The sequence below is a fragment of the Esox lucius genome, chromosome 1 (assembly GCF_011004845.1).
Source record: "Esox lucius isolate fEsoLuc1 chromosome 1, fEsoLuc1.pri, whole genome shotgun sequence".
Taxonomy (NCBI): Eukaryota; Metazoa; Chordata; class Actinopteri; order Esociformes; family Esocidae; genus Esox; species Esox lucius.
This window is the reverse complement of record NC_047569.1, coordinates 17801115-17820371: the sequence shown is the minus strand read 5'-3', so window position 1 is coordinate 17820371 and position 19257 is coordinate 17801115. Positions and strand designations below refer to the sequence as shown.

The window sequence follows — 19257 nt, the reverse complement described above, 5'->3', positions numbered from 1 at the left end:
GAAGATGAAGTAGGTGAACCGGCGACCGGGTCATGGGCAGCCAAGGTTCATTGATGCATGTAAGGAGCGAAGGCTGGTCTGTGTGGTCTGATTTAACAGATGAGCCACTTTAGCTTAAATTGCTGAAAAATGTGATGCTGGTACTGACAGAAACAAACAGTGCATCACAGTTTGTTGTGTATGGAGCTGCGTAGCCGCAGACCAGTCAGGATGCCCATGCTGACCCCTGTCCACTGCTGAAAGCGCCTACAATGGGCATGTGAGCATCAGAACTGGACCATGGTGCAATGGAAGTAGTTGGCCTGGTCTGATGAATCCTGTTCCTTTTACATCACATGGATGTCCGGGTGCGTGTTCGTCACTTACCTGGAGAACACATGGCCCCAGGATGCATTATGGGAAGGAGGCAAGCTGGCAAAGGAAATGTAATGTTTTGGGCAATATTCTGCTGGGATGCCTTGGGTCCTGCCATTCATGTGTATGTTACTTTTACACATACCACCTACTCAAGCATTGTTGCAGACCATGTGCACTCTTTCATGGCAAGAGTATTCCCTGAAGGCATTGGCTTCTTTCAGCAGGATAATGCGCCCTGCCACAAAGCAAAAATGGTTCAGGAATGGTTTGAGGAACACAACAACGAGTTCAGTGTGTTGGCTTGGCCTAGAAATTCCCCAGATCTCAATCCAATCTGTGGGATGTGCTGGACAAACAAGTCAGATCCATGGAGGCCCATACATAGTAACTTACAGGACTTAAAGGATCTGCTCAGAGGCGTTGCTAGGATCACAATACCCCTTTTCCTTACTAGAACAGCTTACTGAGATATTTTCCTTTAATTTGTCACCCGGGGCCATGTGACCCGTCTATCGTTAGGTCAACATTTTTACTTATAAAGATAGAGTAAAGATGATTCAACATTCTAAATAATAACTTTATTGAGGATGTGTTTTGTTCATGAAGGCTTAATCAGTGTATATACAATGACTCAAAAATAGATTATAGCGTTTTCATCATTGTCATCACACTTATTTGAATGAATAAATATGATCATGTAATAATGTAAAGAAAAACATTTGTGATGCAGTCTCCTATAGCATTAGCTATATTATTATCAACAAAATGTTATAATTGTTTTTTTAGATTCCCCAATCCACAGCAGTGCTTCTTTAACCTTTGAGTACCTTTGTTTTCATCAAACAATCAATGGCACTAGAATTTACATACATTAGAGTTTTTCAAAGGTTTGCCAGTTCAATATAATAATAAATACTCTTAATCGTCACAATGGAGACACTTGTGAACCAAGAACATTTTTACAACTTTTTTCTTCCAACACTGATATCTTAAATCTCTTTTTTTATTACCCATCTGAAACCAACAACATAATCCTTCAAATTTAACCAATGTCTTCAGCATTGCGTAAGAAGGGCCTTAAATTTAAGGCACATTCAAAATTGTTTACCATGGGAGGTTGCATTAAAAAAAGTGTTTTTGAGAGTGCCATCTTTACAATTTGGAGCTATTGTACAAAAACTGTTATTATGTTTCAACTGTCCATTGTACTAAGACGGTTTAAGAGGCCATTAAGTGTTTAGTAATATCCCACCCAAAATCACTTGAATAATCTAGCTATCTTATGGTGTACCTCACCTGAAAAGAAAAATAAATATGCCCTAGAAGCTATGTGAAAAACATGTATTTACACATTTTCGATTACATACAAGCTCGGCATATCCTCTTCGCGAGGCTCCATATTGTACTGAAGTCTTTAAGGTTTGATCATCACAGGGTTAAAAACTGTACAAACACTGCTGCTAGACCATTGCTGTTGAAGCTCTAGAAAAATAATCATGTTTCCCAGTCTTTGCTGTGATGGCCGAGGTCCACTGTGGGGTGGGCAGGGGTGTATTCTAACGGTTCAGAGGAGAAGGCGGAGCAGTGTGAAGAGGGACGGGGTCCAGGGAGGACGAGTGCAGCCAGACTTCCACAAGGCAAACAGGCATGAGACCAGACCTGTCCATGCTGAAACATGTAGGCTCCCTAAATAGAGACCTCATACTCTCTTGTATCCTGGCAAATGAGGACAGAGTTTTTTGAATTACAGACAATCTTGCACACACAAAACAGCCATACTTGGAAGTAGTGTAGATCATATTTCGACAATACTGACCACAATGGCCAAACTGATTGAAGGAACTGCTTGTAGGGACTGAATGAAACTGCGTGTAGAGTATGAATCAAATGAGGTATTAAACATATTTGTCTGTTTGGATGAATCTAAGATTGATTGTAGTCTAGTGCATAGGGGGAGACACTCAAACTCTGAAGAGTCAAACTGGAAAATATTAACTTGATAGGTGGCATTTACTTTGGATTGGAGTTGACCTTTTTTCTAAATACCTTGTTTCAATCTCATTGAGAAGCTCTGATTGGCTAATGGCCAGTCTAGATACCTGACTTGTAGAAGCAGGTGAGCTCATCTCAAAGTTCTTATTTATTTTCCATATGCATTTGGACATTTTCACTTAGGGGTGTACTCACTTGCCAGCGGTTTAGTCATTAATGGCTGTGTGTGGAGTTATTTTGAGGGGACAGCAAATTTACATTGTTATACAAGCTGTACACTCACTACTTTACATTGTAGCAAAATGTCATTTCTTCAGTGTTGTCACATGAACATATATAATCAAATATTTACAAAAAAGTGAGAGGTGTACTCACTTTTGTGAGACACTGTATCTCAGGTAAATGGATCAGTTTTGTAGAACAATATTATTTGAATGATTAACTACAGATGTCAACTAATCATTTTTGTAGTCTTGTATTTATGTTAGTAGTAGAGTAAAATCATACATATTGCCTCTTTATCCTAGTATGTCTATGTGGACTGTGACAGAGTTATAATCATATGTGCAGAAACCTCAATCAGTCCTCTTTGAGGCATTCTAACTTCAACAGCCTCTTAATAGAAATTGTGAATATCTCTCCAGTAGTATACATACTGTGGGCTCTGTCTCAAAGATGGAGTTGTCGTAGGTGGACTCTCCTGCGATGTGTTCATAGGGCAAGGATGTGGACATGAGCAGATGTAGAGACTTCCCTTGAGCCCTAAAGAACACATTGCCAGGTCAGCAGGTCAAATATTGTACATACAATATTATTGCAGAACCAGAGTATACAAAACATAGAGCAGGCCTACATAAACCATGTGTAGTAGACCCACTTGGAGAAGTAGAGGTAGATCCCAACGACGAACATTATAATGATAGCAACTGGTATGAAGATTGCTAGAGCTATTTTGGCTCCTTCCCAGCTGAAATCTGCACTGGCAACTGGTGAACATAGAGGTAGAGAATTCATTAGGCAAAACTGGTATCACCACATAAAGCCACACATAGTACTGTAGCTGTGAAGGACCGTACTGAATGACATGACAGCACCTACCATCTAACAGGTGTTCATGTGTTAACTCCGATGAGGAAGCTGTAAAGGAACAGAGGGCATCAACGTACTGAATCACACCTACAAATATATTGTATTTCGTACTACCATCAACAACAACAGGGTGAATGAAACCCGAAGGCGTGTCTACAGTTCCCACCTCTGCAGACAGGGGGCAGGCTGCTCCATTGCGAAGGGTGCCCAGGGACGCAGCGGAGGACAGGCTCCCCCAGCAGCTCGTGGCCCTTGAGGCAGGAGAAGCGCAGTGTCTCCCCAGCCTGGTAGAGAGGCTTGTCTGAGTTCAGGGTGCTGTAGTATGGGGTGCCTGGGTTTCTGCAGGGCTCAAAGGTCTCATCTGAGAGACAGAACAGGATAGATAGACAGTAACGTCTTTTATTTTTGTATCATGTTCATAAAACTGTTGTTTTATAGAACTCACTGGGCCAAGTGTGTATGACAGGGATGTGTTAGCACGCTGAAGCCCAGGAAGTACGTACAGACACATTTGGGAAGCCTCTCGCTCCACCTGAGTCCGGAGGAGCCGTGGTTGAAGCAGGAGAGCAGGCTGTTTCCAGACAGGATGTAGCCTTTGTTACAGATGTACTGGATGGTGGAGCCCACAGTGAAATGTGGGCCAGACATCACCCTGTGACTGTGAGCCACAGTACCTGGGTCAGCACACGACAGCACTGTCAGGACACACACACACACACAAACGCACGCACGCAAACACACACACACACACACACACACACACACACAAATGTGCCCACACACACAAATGCACGCACACAGAGAGAAAAACAGATATTTACTCCTATGCCATTTATAAAATGCTGTTTATTAGGATCATTAATATTGGCAAACGCTATATTGGACCAGTGTGGTCCTAAGGCTTTATTCTGTCTAAACTCTGCTGACAGACAAAAATATGTACAGTTCCTTACAGCAGCAAATCACACTCCTAATCCTAGCCCAATATGAGATGGGTCAGTGAGGTAATAGTGTGTATGAGAGAGACAACCAAATCAGGCTCCAAATCTCTGTGGAACAGGTCCAGGGGTCAGTGACACCATGTGTGTGTGTGTGTGTGTGTGTGAGGCAGACTGGACCAATGACAGGGAGGTGGTCATTCTATTCTCTCTGTCTTCGGCAGCCTCCAGTGTGTCTAACAGAATGGAACAATGCATACGAGGAGTTGGAACAGAGCAGAGCCCATTCAGTTTCTGACACACGCTTCTGTACACAAAAAGTGTTTTTATGTTGTCCGGAAGAAATAGAAACCACAGTATAGGTGTGAGACAGTTCAAGTCAAAGACTCACTGCTTTCCTGTGGTCAACACACGAAGCCCACCCCAGCTCCCCCTCACACCCCAACGAAGCGTGTGTTAGTGTACGCGCGTTTGCATGTCCCTGCGTGTACTTCTCACCTTTGTCACAGCTAGGTAGGTCTCCGCTCCAGGTCAGGTCCCACTGACACATTAGCAGCTCGGTGCCCACCAGCTGGTAGCCTGGGTAGCACTGGTACGTGACCACGGTGCCGTGGACCAGCTCGGGGTGGGAGGTGCTCTTCCAGCCGTTGGTGATCTCCGGGAGCTCGGGGCACGTGTCGTTACGAGGCACCTCTGCATCCAGAGAGGAGGACGACAGAAAGGGAGCCGGTGAAAAGCGGACTGAATTCACTGAGCGCACGTAGCACTGTGTATGGATGAACCTCAGGACGAACTCAACAGAGGACATCCATTTTGCGGGAATTTCAATCTAGTGTGACAAGTGCCATGCAGACGGAGGTCTGTCCGCCAGTCTGCCTGGCGGTGCCTGTTCCAGTCACAGCAGAAGCCAGTGAGGGCAGGCACCCTGTAGACGGGGCTAATGTGGACAAACACACGCAGTAATTGTGTTTGGGCCTCTGACGGGCACAATCCCAGACAGCTGCGCCACTTGGCTGGGCCTTGCTTTCCCTCTCTGTCAGAAGCGTGAACAGACTACAAAAACACCTCTCTCTTTCCTCTCCCTCCCCACATTCTCTCGGCCTTACCCTGCCTTTCTCCCTCCCTTTGTCTCGCTTGCTTCTCCATCCGCCGCTTCTCCCCTCCCTCACCCCAATTTATCTCCCTACTTTCCCCTCTCTCGCCCTCTCTCCAACTCATCTGCATTCTGCTGCCTCGTCTCCCTCTGCATGGAATTCATTACGTCTTATCAGATCTCTTCTTTATGGGTTGGCTTGGCCCCGTTGTCGTGCCGACTGTGTTGATGGAATGGGCCCCTCTGCCCAGGAGGAGTGTCTCCTCCAGCTCTCCTCCTGCTAACGTATCCCCTCTTTTCCCTGTCTGGTCCTTCTTTCCTTCTATTCTTCTACCTCTCTCTTCACCCTCTCCTACCTCACCCCAGGGCCTTACCGAAGAAGTGCACCACAAAACCGTTGCCGTATCCAAAGATTTTGGTGGCTGGGTCAGACTGGAACTGAATGGTGACGTCAGCCATGGAGGTGTAGAGTTTGAAGTGGGGCCGTGAGCCTCCATACTGGCCCAGCACCTTGGCGGTGAGGTCATCTCCATCATAGAACGTGAGCAGGTCGTTCTTTCCTATGTTAAGGCTTGAGACAGAGGTAACAGGCATTATACTGTGCCAAATGAGTAGGCCTGCAACACATACTTCAATAACTAATGTTACTAATACCTTAATAACTATGGCATATAGTTTCTTCATCATGATTTTCTGTACCTGTTTATTCGGGAGTTAACTGAAAAACACTGTCAGTTTAAATCAAATATATTTTGGGGATGGATGGATACATTTGAAACTGGTTTTATGCACTTTGAAATGTATTCTTGAACGCACCCTTTTACCCTTATCATTATTATTTGCAATTTTTCTGTGTAATTATCTTCTTTATGACTGTCAATTGGGATTTGTCTGCACCTCTCCAAGTCACATGGAAGAGACAGGTGGGTGAGATATTGCCAGGGGCTATGGGGAAATTATGATTCTTGTTGTAATTTGGACCACTTATGTTGTACTTCAGTACCCTTAATAGTATTAAAATAGTACTATTTATAAAAATAAGTACTGTTTAAATAGTTACAGTGACTTCCGTAACAGCTTCCATTTTTCCAGCCACTCGTAGCGGGATAAAAGGTATCCACGCGCATTTGAACGTTCTGTAGCAATAAGCGATAAGGTTCACACCAATAGTTTGCTGATGAGCAGTCGTATCCAACAGGTGTTTAATCGGTGGAGGGTGTACTAGTAGGCTACAGGTCATAACATTTACAGCCAAAATAATGTAGGCTTTACAAATTGTCATGAAATAAACATACATCGAAAGAGCATGAAAAGAAAAGTAATTTTCCTAATCAAACAATAGATCAATGCAACGTCGGCTGCATTGATCTGCATAATGCCATCCGTGGCGATGGGCTGTGGTGGAAAACTGTGTCGCTTCCCTGGGCCACCTCCCTGCCCCCACTGACCCGTGTCTTATCAATGCAAGAGACATGTCTCAGAAATCAGGGCCTAACTGGCATTTCAGGTCAGCAGACACATTCCAAAAAATATGCTTCCAACATAAAGGTAAGCATTTCCATGTATTGTTTTGATTTTCTTTATACAATAAGCATGGGGCTTTTCATAAAAGGCTCCAACAATAGTAATAAATATACTTCGGTGTGTTTAAATGGACACCACTTATTTACTTTAGTTTGCTTATAATACATCCTTGGAAACAGCATTTTAGTACACTTGAAATATACTCAGTCTATTTCAAATATAAAAAAATAAATAAAATATTCTAAAAAATTTGTTTCATGATTATTGATTTCTCTAGAAATGATTTATATATGAGAAGGCCAGAGGCACCTCCTCTAACCCTGACCCTGATCTCCAAATGGTCCCAAGATGCTGTGTGTGAATCCACCTGATAACACCTTGAATGTAGCATGATAGGTTGTCATTATTTAAAGTTTGTGTGACTCTAAGTATTAATGTGGTAGCCAGTCACGTTTCCACTAAAGCATATTATAATAGCGGAATTATCAAACAACTTCCATGCTCTGCATAAATAACAGATCTCCCCTAACTTCTGTTTATAGATAAACATCTTATGCTACCTTGCCTACTTTATGAATTATTATTTTCTATTATTCAAGTACTCTACCTTATGCGCTTGGTTGAATTTGGGAATCATTTAATAAAGACAGAAATATTTCGTGTTTGCAGTCCTTCACCTAAACTCCATTATAACCCTATTTTTAAGGAACAAAACCTTGAAAAGCTTAGGTGTGATTCAGTGTTGGATCAAATGCCTGCACACCCAGGAGTTATCCAAATAAGAGGGGCTGATACGCATTTTTTAAAGTAGTCTAATAGCACTTCTTGTACTTGGCACCTAGATCAGGTGCACAATGGTAGGAGATGGTTGAAATATGGGTTCAGAGACCAGCAATCTTTCATGGCTACAAATAGATGCTGTCAGTTATTTTGGTAGGGTGGAGACATTTATGAGCCATGAAACACCCTGGTCTAATAGACAAACTCAGAAATAACTTATAGACTTATTTCAAGTCAAGCACTGCCCACAGTTTACAATAAAATATTGAATTTCTTTAACATAATGCACTGCGTTTAAACAGCTCTTTTTTTATTTAAGGTACAATTTGAAAACATTGCAAAATTGCGAATAATAGGGCAAGCACAGCAGGTTGTGGGAACATTCAGCTGGAAGGGCCAGGTCCAACACTCCAAACCTGCCTCTCAACAACTGACCAGAGCGACTACACGGACGATTAAGAACCACAGATCGTGTGACAGATTAGCAGGGCCAAACCTCCAGCCCTACAGCATCCCTCGAGCCTAAGAAACCGCTGGAATATATCATTAGTGTTACAGTTGGTGAACTGAGTTGAACATTCATTTCTCTTTCTCTTTCTTTTGCTTTCAAGTTAAGTTGTTTCAATACAAAGTCCCCAGGGCTTGTATCATTTATTGTCTTGGTGTCCTACATTTCTATCAATGGGAAGATAAATATATTTAAAAATATCTTCCCATTGATAGAAATATAAAAATAGCAACATGCCTTAAAATAACAACTCCTGTTATTAAGGCAGTACTTAAGAAGTTTTGATCAACTGGATCTGTAAAGAAATAGCCAGAAAGAGGACCCAAGTATTTTTCCACCATGCACAGTGAGTGGTTTTAGACGTGAAAGAAATCTTCAAGAATCACAGTTGGATATTTTCAGAATTTGTTTTTAATCACCAAGTCTCCAAGCTATAATTAGACATCCACGCCAACAAGGTATGTGAACGTCTCTCCAGAAGAAAGCCTCCATCAAGACCTTTATGTGTCTCAGCATTTCTGCATGGATAGAAGTAAAAACTGTCTCACATCCAACATCATCAAACCCTACAGTAGAAAATGAAGTGCTGTTATATATAACCTTGTTCACACTATAAACTTAGTTCATACATGGTTTGTATGAACCATGTCAAGAGTTTCACGCCTATCAGTATCATTTTATTGCAAGGGAGCTATACTGCGGCTGACTAAAAAGCCAAACCTGCAGTAATTCATTCACATCGGAAAAGATTTCCGGAATGAAGCGGAACCGATTGAGGAATTCTATCAGCTCACATCAAATTTGTTGTGATAAAGTTAAACAAGCCTTTACGTAGCTGCGCTGCAGTATCTGCACTGAAAATCAATGCTTTCTATTGTGCGGCAGTGTTCTGATTATGTTATCTAAACAGGTTCAGCGTGACTCAGCTCCCAGGCCCAGCTGCCAGCCATCATGTTCCTTCACCATGCATTACTGGAGAAAACCCTTCTGCACTGGCTCTCGCTCTTCCCCACCAATGATGGAAAACCTGACATTTGTGTCATCTGGGCTCAATTAATGCGCCTCAATAAAACCCCCAAATGTCATTTTTGAAGGGTGCCAAATGATTGTTCAGAATGTCTCTTTTTATGTTACTCCCGTTAGTTTCCACCGACTAGTCTTCCATAATAAATGTGCTGATGCAAAATACAGTTTTCAATCCACTCCTTCTGACTTATGAGAACATCTTGACTGGACCGGGGCTCAATGCCCTTCACTCCAACTCAACTCTCACCACAAGGCTAACAGACTAGTAGGCTCAAAGTCAACACAGTTATCAGTGGTAATAGTGATGGAATAAGGGAATGAGTTCTCCTGCCAACTTCCAGCCCTGGGAGACAAACCTAATCAAGGTATAAGTGCTATAACGAGTATTTGATGCATCGATGCATGAAATATCCTGTCGCCATTTCACTAAATTCTCACCAACGGCAAAGCACACTATAATGGAAGCCCATATAAAAAAAAAACTACCAGAATCACTGTCTGCTTTCTCATCCTATTTGACTTGCAAACTAATTTAAATGTCATGCTTCCAAACCCCAAAGATAAATAGTATTTCCTCTTATGAATGCCATGCCGGGGAGGCATACAGAGTGTGTGTGTGTGCATTGTATTTCATGTATAACTGCCAAAGGTCACATGTTTGCACACAGGGGTATATTCACAATGTCTATTCCTGATCATTAAAGTACCCCAGGGCATGGACAAAGCTAAATCCCATTAGCATGAACGGAATTTAAGTGTTGGAGCACCGCATCAACATTTGGAGCATCTGAACTACTTCCCGGGAGTCCCCTCCCCCACACGTTCTCACAGACCCTCCTACTGCAAGTGAGTCCCATAGCTTAACAAGCGCCCAGAAAGCCCTTTGTGTTTGCCAGTTGATGCCAGGAGTCAGCAGTAAACCAAGGTTTTAGTCAAAGCTGTACAGAATCTAACAGTGATTATCATGGGTGACAATAGTATTGTGAGGAATACCTTAGTTGACTTTCTCAAATTTCTCTTCACTATTTCATTATTTATATCAAGCACACACACAGACACAAGGACACATGGAAAATCACACATGGATATACGCAAGCACAACCAAAGGCTGAATTTTCATCAACGCTCCAGTTCCTGATAACAGGCTGAATGCTCTTCACATCACTCCTGAAAGTCATATCAGCCCAAATCGCTTTCCTTTGAAATTAACAGAAAATTAATTATTTTGACAGCTTCTTGTACCAAACACGGGGAATGCAATTCATTACAATGCCGCAGAATGTACAACCACAGCTGAGGCAGAAAAAAAGAAGGAAAAGAAAGGAGCAAGAGAGAAAACATGCAAATGAGCCAGTTGTTAATTAAAGAAGCCAAATGATTGTACGCATGGTTAATCTATCAGGGCCCGACACAGCCAGGTTTTCTTTTCCCAGTCTGCAACTGACAACACTATCAAGGGAGACACTAGCTCCTCTCTCTTCCTGTGCTCTGTTCAACCAATCTGATTGAGGAGAACACACTCACCACCTCCATCCAAAACCCTGGTGAAATCATTCGCTTCCTCTCCAGTTGGTAATTAACCTTTGTCTGCTGGCACTTATGGGTCTCATCCAGGAGCAACAGATTCTTTATCTTTAGCCTTTTTTCTTTAGAAATGTTTTTCCACACAGTGGAGTGGTCCTTTGCACTGGCTGTTTTTCTTTCAAATCTTTAAAGCTTCTCCCAACGATCTCAGAGCAGAGATGCGCTGCGGAGCTCTCGTGAAGGCTAAAGATTAGACCGGAGGTTAGAGTTTCTCTCTAGTGTACAATGTAAGTGATAGCTAAGAAACATACACCTGGATGTCCAGCATGATCCTCTTGTCCTCCTCCACGTGGATCCCCCAGATGCAGTCCTGGCCCCTGTCGTAGGCTTCAGGCCAGTTTGGAGACAGGACCACTCCTGCAGAGTCAGTCAACTCTCCACTGCAGACGGCTTTGGCACGCAAAAACACACACAGAAATTCCGTAAGCAAATGTACCCCGCACTAATGGCGTCACATGCATCAAATGTCCCAAGCAGCACGGTAACACGCGGCCTTACCTCGGCAGGCAGGCTCTGTCTCGTTCCACTGGGGGTTGTGGCGGTCCACACACTCGATGATGACCGAGCCCTGCTCCAGGGTGTAGCCGGGATCGCAGGCGAACTCCACCATTGTCCCCAGCGCCCACGTGCTGTCACTGCTGGTGAAGTTACCGTATTTGACGAAGGGCTCATAGCAGTGGCCGGCTGCGAACGCTGCGAAGGAAACGTCATGTGGATCAACCGTGGGAACTGGGGCAGTTCCCGTGATGACCTGTGACCCCTAACAGACAGTTGCCTGTAAGCTTGCTGCCTAACAGATCCAGATGTTAGATGTGTTAGTCCTCTGCTTCAAACCACTGACTGACAGCTCATGTAATGTCTCAAATCAGGGCGAGGGGTGCACTATTAAAGCAGTCCCACCAGACGGCCGATTGAACAGGGTAATGCTGTTAAAGACAACCCACACAAGGTCCATTAGAATAAGCAGCGCTGCTCTCTTAACGGCATAATCCCATTTGCTACCGTAAGTAATCGAAGCCCTAAACAGATTACATTGATCTTATTGGATAATGACTTTAGGAGCTGTGATGCGCTCTGGCTCCGAGCTCTGAAGAGCCCTTGAAGAGTTTTCACAGAGCACAGGTCGGCAGGATGAACGAGAAAAAAAAAACATTTGAGATTTTGGAGCCAAACTACACAGAGGACAGTTTTCCTACGCCGAGGATAGGTGTTCTTCTGGAATATTTCATGCATTTGCATTTGAATAATTTAGAGGAAGGGTGGAGAGGAGATGGCCCGAGGCAGTGTCTTTTGTCGAAACCAATGCCTGCAGGAGTCTGCCAGACATGAGGAATGTCTTCTATCTGCACTCGTGATGAGGGAGGATTCACTCTCCTTGAATGCCCTTTCCAAAGATCTAATCCCTTAAGCATCCATGTCTTGGCCAAGGCTTGGAAAACAGAGCACCTACGTTCAGACCAAGTCAGCAACATTGATGCCGTGACCTGAGCACCCAAGGTCTTTGTTAGACGGAGAATGTCAAAGGGCTAGAAGTTGTTGACACATTTAAGGATGGGTGTTATTATTAGCATTGTGTTTTTTTCTATAATACTGTTTTCTCTGTAGAAGTCGGAGCTTAATTCAACTGGGGTAGGCTGTCATTGTTTTCAAACATGAAGCTAATAGGACAAATGCATTTGGAATTACATCTTTAGTCTGGTTAATGTATGAGAGCTCATCATTCCTATACTTCCTTTTCAACAAATGACCCAATCTATTGCTAGACAATATTTGATTAACTACACCAAGGCACTGACTTTATCAATTCAATTGGCTGCAAGCTACTTTAATAGTGAAAGCCTATTGTCAATAAATTACAATGCCAACATGATATAATTCCAAAACAAATCTAGGTGATAAATTTGGTTGCATTCCGGCATTGCTACACTCTCTAACATAACACTGTCAGTTCAATTTATCAGCACTAAAGATACCCTTTTTTTATTTTTTATATTTAAATGTGTCACTCCCAGACACAACGCAGAGACTAAATTTGCACACCATATTAGTTTACAAGCATTGCTCTGTATAAACACAAAATAAATAGATTATCTGTCTAATGTCAGTCCAGTCTCATTCAATACTATGCATTCTGGTTCCAATGTGAGAAAACACGTTTTCGGCACGGGCAGTTGAAGATGTGTACCTTGGTATCTGATGGCGACGCCGGTGGATGTCCCAGCTCCGTCGGTAGTGAGCTCAATGAAGAGGTGTCTGGAGATGCTTACCAGGCCCTCGTTGGGCAGGTACTCCACCTCATACGAGTCATACAGTGGAGGAGAGTCAATGTTGTTCCCGTTTTTGAGCAGAAGCCTTAACAAGGGAGGAGAAAACACACTGACCAGTCTGACTAGATCTTAAGGACTTTGTGTTGTTAGTACAACTCTGGAGTGGTGCGGGAAATCTATTTCAGGTGCCACGTATCACCAAGGTTCCCTTCAGCTGGGAACAACCCCTCCCCCGCCCCAAACTGTACATTGTTTCCCGCCTTTCTAATGTAATTTATATTTATGTTGTAATAGAGATTAAAACCAAGAGGCATTCAACTCGTTTAACCTCCTATCCGAAAAATAATTTGAAAAGAAAAAGAGTGCTCTTCAATGAGTGCTCTTAGCTTGCCTTCCAACAGAAACTCCCAGTAGCTGGTCTCCCATCCAGGAACTGACCAGGAGCAACCCTGTTTAGCTTCAGAGGTGAACAAGCAGCGCAATGCAGGGAGATCATTTGCTGATATATAGCTTATATCATCTAATTTTGTAGCCACTGATATTACTATAAACAACTATGCAGCTAGCCTACTGACCTTGTTAAAAAGGTTGTGGCAGTCAATGTTCATAAAAACAACATTATATCTCAACTAAGTTGAGGATGTCCAAGCCAATTAAATAATTTCACTCACAGCACCTTCTTGTCAAGTGTTGTATTCTCTCAGCTACATAAATTCTGTCATCATATAAATGCATTCAGTGACCATCTGAACTACAATCAGGTACTTAAATATTGTGCTATAGGTGCCATTGAGGCACTAAGAAGTCACTTCAGTGAATTTTTCCAAATTGTCTATATTTGTGTCTTGCTGTACATAGTGCAAATTGTAGAGTAATATGTAGTACTTATCTGTATTATATGTTTTACATTATTCATGTGGTTGTTTGTTATCCTGTTGACTTGCATTAACTAACTTTGTGTAGGTCATTATTGAAGATGAACATAGACATACCCGATTAAACAACCGTGAAAGAGATAAAGAAATAAAATCAAACATTTATTACATTTATCTCCTCAAGCACTCCCACCACCTCCATCGCTCTATCGTTCTCTCTCTCTCTCTCTCTCCCTCTCTCTCTAACCATTTCATCCAATTGGATTCTCATTCTGACACGGGGATACAGATGTTCCACCGAATCTTTATCTCAGATGATGAGACGAAGCCCTGAAGGGCAGCGGTGGAATGGACTGGTAATATGACCGTGTAACAGCAGAACCATGAGCCTGCGGTGGGAATCCGATCCAACTGTCACTTAGCCAGCAGGAGGAGGCTGATGAGCAGTTGGGTGCTTGACAAATGATTATTGAACCAACGTAATGGACTTGCATGGGTTCACATAATATCTGCCTTTTTGAAAGCAATGCATACGAGCAAGTTGTCCCGGTGCAATACGACCAACGGAATCCAGTGCAGATTCTCTCACACTGGCATGCAGAACTATGCTTAATCAAACGAGGAAACACGTTTTATTTGAGCCCAGCTCCGACTGAACACTGACGTGAAGGGAACACCCTGACTGGGAGCGCACCTGTCGTCATCCTCCGCCAGGGCCACCTTTTCAAAGTGGATGTGCACACGTTGTCCCTCTGGGGCCTCCAGTAGCCAATGACATGTCAGGTTGTTGCTGTAGTTGCTAGGGAAACCGGGCGACACAATGCGTCCCACTGTGGCGTTCCAGATCCTGCCACCGCAGGCAGCTGTGACGCCCACAGAGGAGGACGTAGGAGTTGGAGGACAGATGGAAGAAACAGGGGGAGAGAGAGGTATTTTAGTCACGGAAGACATTTGCCTTAAATCTCAGTCAATCAGTCAAACACAATGCTGGGGAACACATTGAATAACAAGAGTCTGTTACTGGTATGAGCGGACGACAACAGACCAGGTAAAGGGTTAGCTAGGAACGAAGCTTAATTAAAGTGGAGCTGCAGTCTCACTCATGATGGCACAAAACCCATGTTTGGGGAAACTACGTAACTACTAAAAAAATGGGAAGGTCATTTTTACATGGCTATTGTCATTCTTTTGGTGGTTGTGTTTGATCACCTCCCCACACAAACCATTACTTAATATGTAGGTACAAAAAATAGAAGAACCTCCCCCTTTTTCACATTATCAGTGTAGATTTCAGTATATTTTCAGTGTAGAATTCAGTACATTTTCAGGGTAGATTTCAGTACATTTTCAGGGTAGATTTCAGTACATTTTCAGGGGAGATTTCAGTAGATTTTCAGGGTAGATTTCAGTAGATTTTCAGTGTAGATTTCAGTAGATTTTCAGGGTAGTTTTCCCAACTCTGGCACACACAGACACATATCTATCTTAGTATAAGACTTAATCTAACCCTAACTCCTCTCCGTATTTCATAATTAACGTTTACCTAACACTAAACCCCAAAAATAACCTTACATTTAAATCGTAATTAAGTTTAGGCCTTAATTACAATTAAAAGGTAAGGGATATGTTTTGGGATAATATATTTGATTTACTAGCACAGGCTTTTTCCAGGTTTATTCGCAGTTTGGGATATTTCTCTTCCCCATATAGTAAAACCTGTCCATACACGACAATTTAAAATCTTTACCACCCCAATGTCCACACCTTCTACTATTGTATACTTTTATACAAAAGCCCTCCCACTGCTTATCTGACCACAGCTAAAACCTTGAGATCCTGCACCTGAACTGTTCTCCACCAGAGAACTTAATCAGTGTTTGCTACGCAACAGGAACAGAAGCAGACTCAACGGATTAATTTATTTGAAGAATAAATATGATAAAGTCCTTGGTTCTGGTGAGAACAAAGAGCCCGGCTTGTTTTGTTCATTTTTTACTTCCAGTGAGAGGTCTGACTGAATAAGACTGGCTGTTTAACATTCACCAACCCAATATTATAAACGCTACAGCTCATACCATGAGGCCAATATCAATCATTTAACCCCAATTAAAAGATGACCCCGACCAAGCTAACTGGGACCATTCAGGTGGAGTGTAATTGCTCCAGTGAAGACAACATGATCATGAAGCTACACGCCTCACTTGTTGCAGAGGGATGAACTATATTGATAGTCTGAGAGGAGAAGTTACAGGACACATCACAATGAATATGTTTTGTAATGAGGACTGAGAGAGGTTAAGAGTGTTTGTGCCTCCGGGGGGGAAGTCTCTGTGCAGTGTAATAGCCGAGTGAATCTGGGTGTTAAGAGGTTTGTAGCTAACTGCCCCCAGCCCTCACCGAGGCACTGTGGCTCCTTGGCGCTCCAGTAGGGGGTGCTGGCGTTGAGGCAAGTCAGAGTGTCGGGCCCCTGCAGCTGGTACCCGGTCAGACAGTGGAAGTAGGCCTCTCCCCCAGAGTGTAGGCTGCTCACAGACACATCCCCATAGGCTGGCTGTTGGGGGAAAGTACAGCTCAACACAAAGGCTGTGGGATGAGAGAAAGAGAGAGAAAGGGAGAGTGTGTTAAACACAGCATCCGTGCATACTGAAAATAAAAGTGTTTGTTCAGAAAAATACTTGCTCATCATAAAAGCCTTGCAGCCCCTCACTTAGGAAGCCATATACAGGCTGATAAAGGTGGATTTGGACACTGCTAAGCTCCTAAATGGGAAGGCAACGTCTGCACAATAATGTGCTATGGGTGACGTGCTACTATAAATGAGCTTTGGCTCACAGGTTTATGAATGATTGATAGACACCCAATTCTGAAAATGAGCACAGGACACAACAAGAAAGTGCCCCTTTCCAACCCGCTAATTGGGCAACCTGTGAATGAAGAGACATTGAGGATTAAAACATACACTGCATTTACATACGAAAAGTAACTGTGATGGATGAGAAGGGCTGTGTTCCAAACCAGACACCTACAGGAACACATACTATAATTATACCATGATTTATGCTATATTAAACCATGCTTTATCCTATATTATATCATGATTTATACTATATTATACCATGCTTTATACTACATTATATCATGCCTTATACTATAATTACACACTGTATTGTTTTCTCATGTTGTGTTTATGGTTGACATAATGTAACTGGATTTTTTAATATACTGTAATAGTTACTATAGTGTTTTTTTGATTTATGATAATTTACAAAGTTAGGATTTCTCCTAGGGGAAACCCTACAGGAAAAACAATAAACGAACAAATTGCCAATAATCGGTAGGTAGGTCACTTTTTAATCCATTGTTGCACTTACCCTACATTTTACAAGAATATTCTTAAGACATTACTGAACATATGCAGAGTGTTTTAAAGTGTGTAATTGAAACGTTGCGTAAGTGTAAAATCCCATAAACTTAATGTGCATGGAGGGATGTAAGAGGATGAGCGTGACTTGAAGGCAGTTCTCTGTACTGTGCATACAGAGGTAGCCGACAAAATAAAGGAAACTTTTTTTGTGAGAGGGGTGATTTTGGGGCACATTTGGCAGTGTTCAGCAACAGAAACTACTACAGAAAGTACATTACTTTAGATGGAGGACGGAGTAGCGCTTTCCTATGCAGCTGCACCCAGCAGTGATGCGTACTGCCCAAGGACACTACATTCCCCTCAAAGTTCAAATTATTTCAAATAATTAGAATTTTGTCTCCTGTAGTTCCTGAGCTAAAGCGCAGTTTCTCGGCATACCTTCCGTGGTCCAGTTATTCAACGAAAGAACTGAGGACAAACGGATGTTGTTTGCAGTCGAGTTTCCATTACGATACAATGCTAACAAGGGACGTAAATGGGGGGAGATGACCACTTCGGTGGGACGACAAGTTAGTAACGGTTGAGCATCAATTGAATTTCAAGTTAACGATTTGTTCCTTTTACACATATCCATGCTAAATGAATGAGGGCTGGTATAGTTGTTAATATCAGTAGATATTAGCATTAGATATTGACTAGCATTTGCACCCAACATGCTTTTGGCGCACCACATACTGCCTATAATGCAAATGGCCAATTAGTCACTAGATATCAGCATAATTGAACACTTACGAGACAGAGATTTTCCCCATCATGAACTGATCATTACTCTGATGCCATTCTATGCACATTCAATATACATTAGCATATTTTAATGTACCATTCATAGGCACTATTACACTTATATTTATAATATTGAAGATTTCTTTCATCTTTTCCATATACCCCTTTCCTACACTCTTTGGAATTGCTGCTAGTTTACATTGTTATGTATATTTTTATCAATTTTTTTTATATATTTTATTTAAGTGAGATCTCATCTCATCTTCATCCACTTATCCAGTATGGGGTCGCAGGGACAGCAGCTCCAGCAGGGGACCCCAAACTTCCCTTTCCCGAGCCACATTTGCCAGCTCTGACTGGTGGATCCTGAGGCGTTCCCAGGCCAGTGTCGAAACATAATCTCTCCACCTAGTCCTGGGCCTACCCCGACGTTTCCTCCCAGCTGGACGTGCCTTGAACACCTCCCTAGGGATACCTCCTGGGGGCATCCTTACCAGATGCCGAACCACCTCCACTGGCTTCTTTCGATGCAAAGGAGCAGCGGCTCTACTCCGAGTTCCTCACGGATGGCTAAGCTTCTCACCCTATCCCTAAGCCAGCCACCCTTCTGAGAAAACCCATTTCAGCCGCTTGTACTCGCGATCTAGTTCTTTCGGTCTTGACCCAGCCTTCATGACCATAGGTGAGGGTAGGAACGAAAATTGACCAGTATGTCTCAGCACTCTTTTCGTCACAACGGTGCGGTAAAGCGAATGCAATACCGCCCCCGCTGCCGCGATTCTCCGGCCATCTCCCGCTACATTGTCCCCTCACCCGCGAACAAGACCCTGAGATACTTGAACTCCTTTACTTGGGGTAACGCCTCATTCCCTACCCGGAGGAGGCAGTCCATCAGTTTCCTGCTGAGAACCATGGCCTCAGATTTAGAGGTGCTAATCCTCATCCCAACCGCTTCGCACTCGGCTGCGAACCGGTCCAGTGAGTGCTGAAGGTCACAAGCCAGTTGTGGTCCGATGATGCAATCAGGACCACAACATCCGCAAAAAGCAACGATGAGATCCCCAGCCCACCGAACTG

At 43.0% G+C, this 19257-nt stretch overlaps 1 protein-coding gene across 2 annotated transcripts in view; it reads right to left on the bottom strand.

Moving 5' to 3' along the window:
- Positions 1–948: 948 nt before the first annotated feature.
- The window catches only part of sez6b (seizure related 6 homolog b), a 121844-nt gene continuing 103535 nt past the window's right edge, over positions 949–19257 (bottom strand). For both annotated transcript variants that reach the window (XM_020048098.3, XM_010870691.5), the window contains 13 exons: positions 16431–16616; positions 14728–14896; positions 13077–13243; positions 11390–11584; positions 11143–11281; positions 5844–6040; positions 4875–5069; positions 3942–4133; positions 3605–3799; positions 3448–3486; positions 3227–3335; positions 3006–3111; positions 949–2073 (listed from right to left, as the gene is read on the bottom strand). In XM_020048098.3, the coding sequence (XP_019903657.3) occupies positions 2044–2073; positions 3006–3111; positions 3227–3335; positions 3448–3486; positions 3605–3799; positions 3942–4133; positions 4875–5069; positions 5844–6040; positions 11143–11281; positions 11390–11584; positions 13077–13243; positions 14728–14896; positions 16431–16616 (1919 nt within the window). In that variant the 3' untranslated portion in view covers positions 949–2043. The remainder of the gene's footprint in view (positions 2074–3005; positions 3112–3226; positions 3336–3447; positions 3487–3604; positions 3800–3941; positions 4134–4874; positions 5070–5843; positions 6041–11142; positions 11282–11389; positions 11585–13076; positions 13244–14727; positions 14897–16430; positions 16617–19257) is intronic.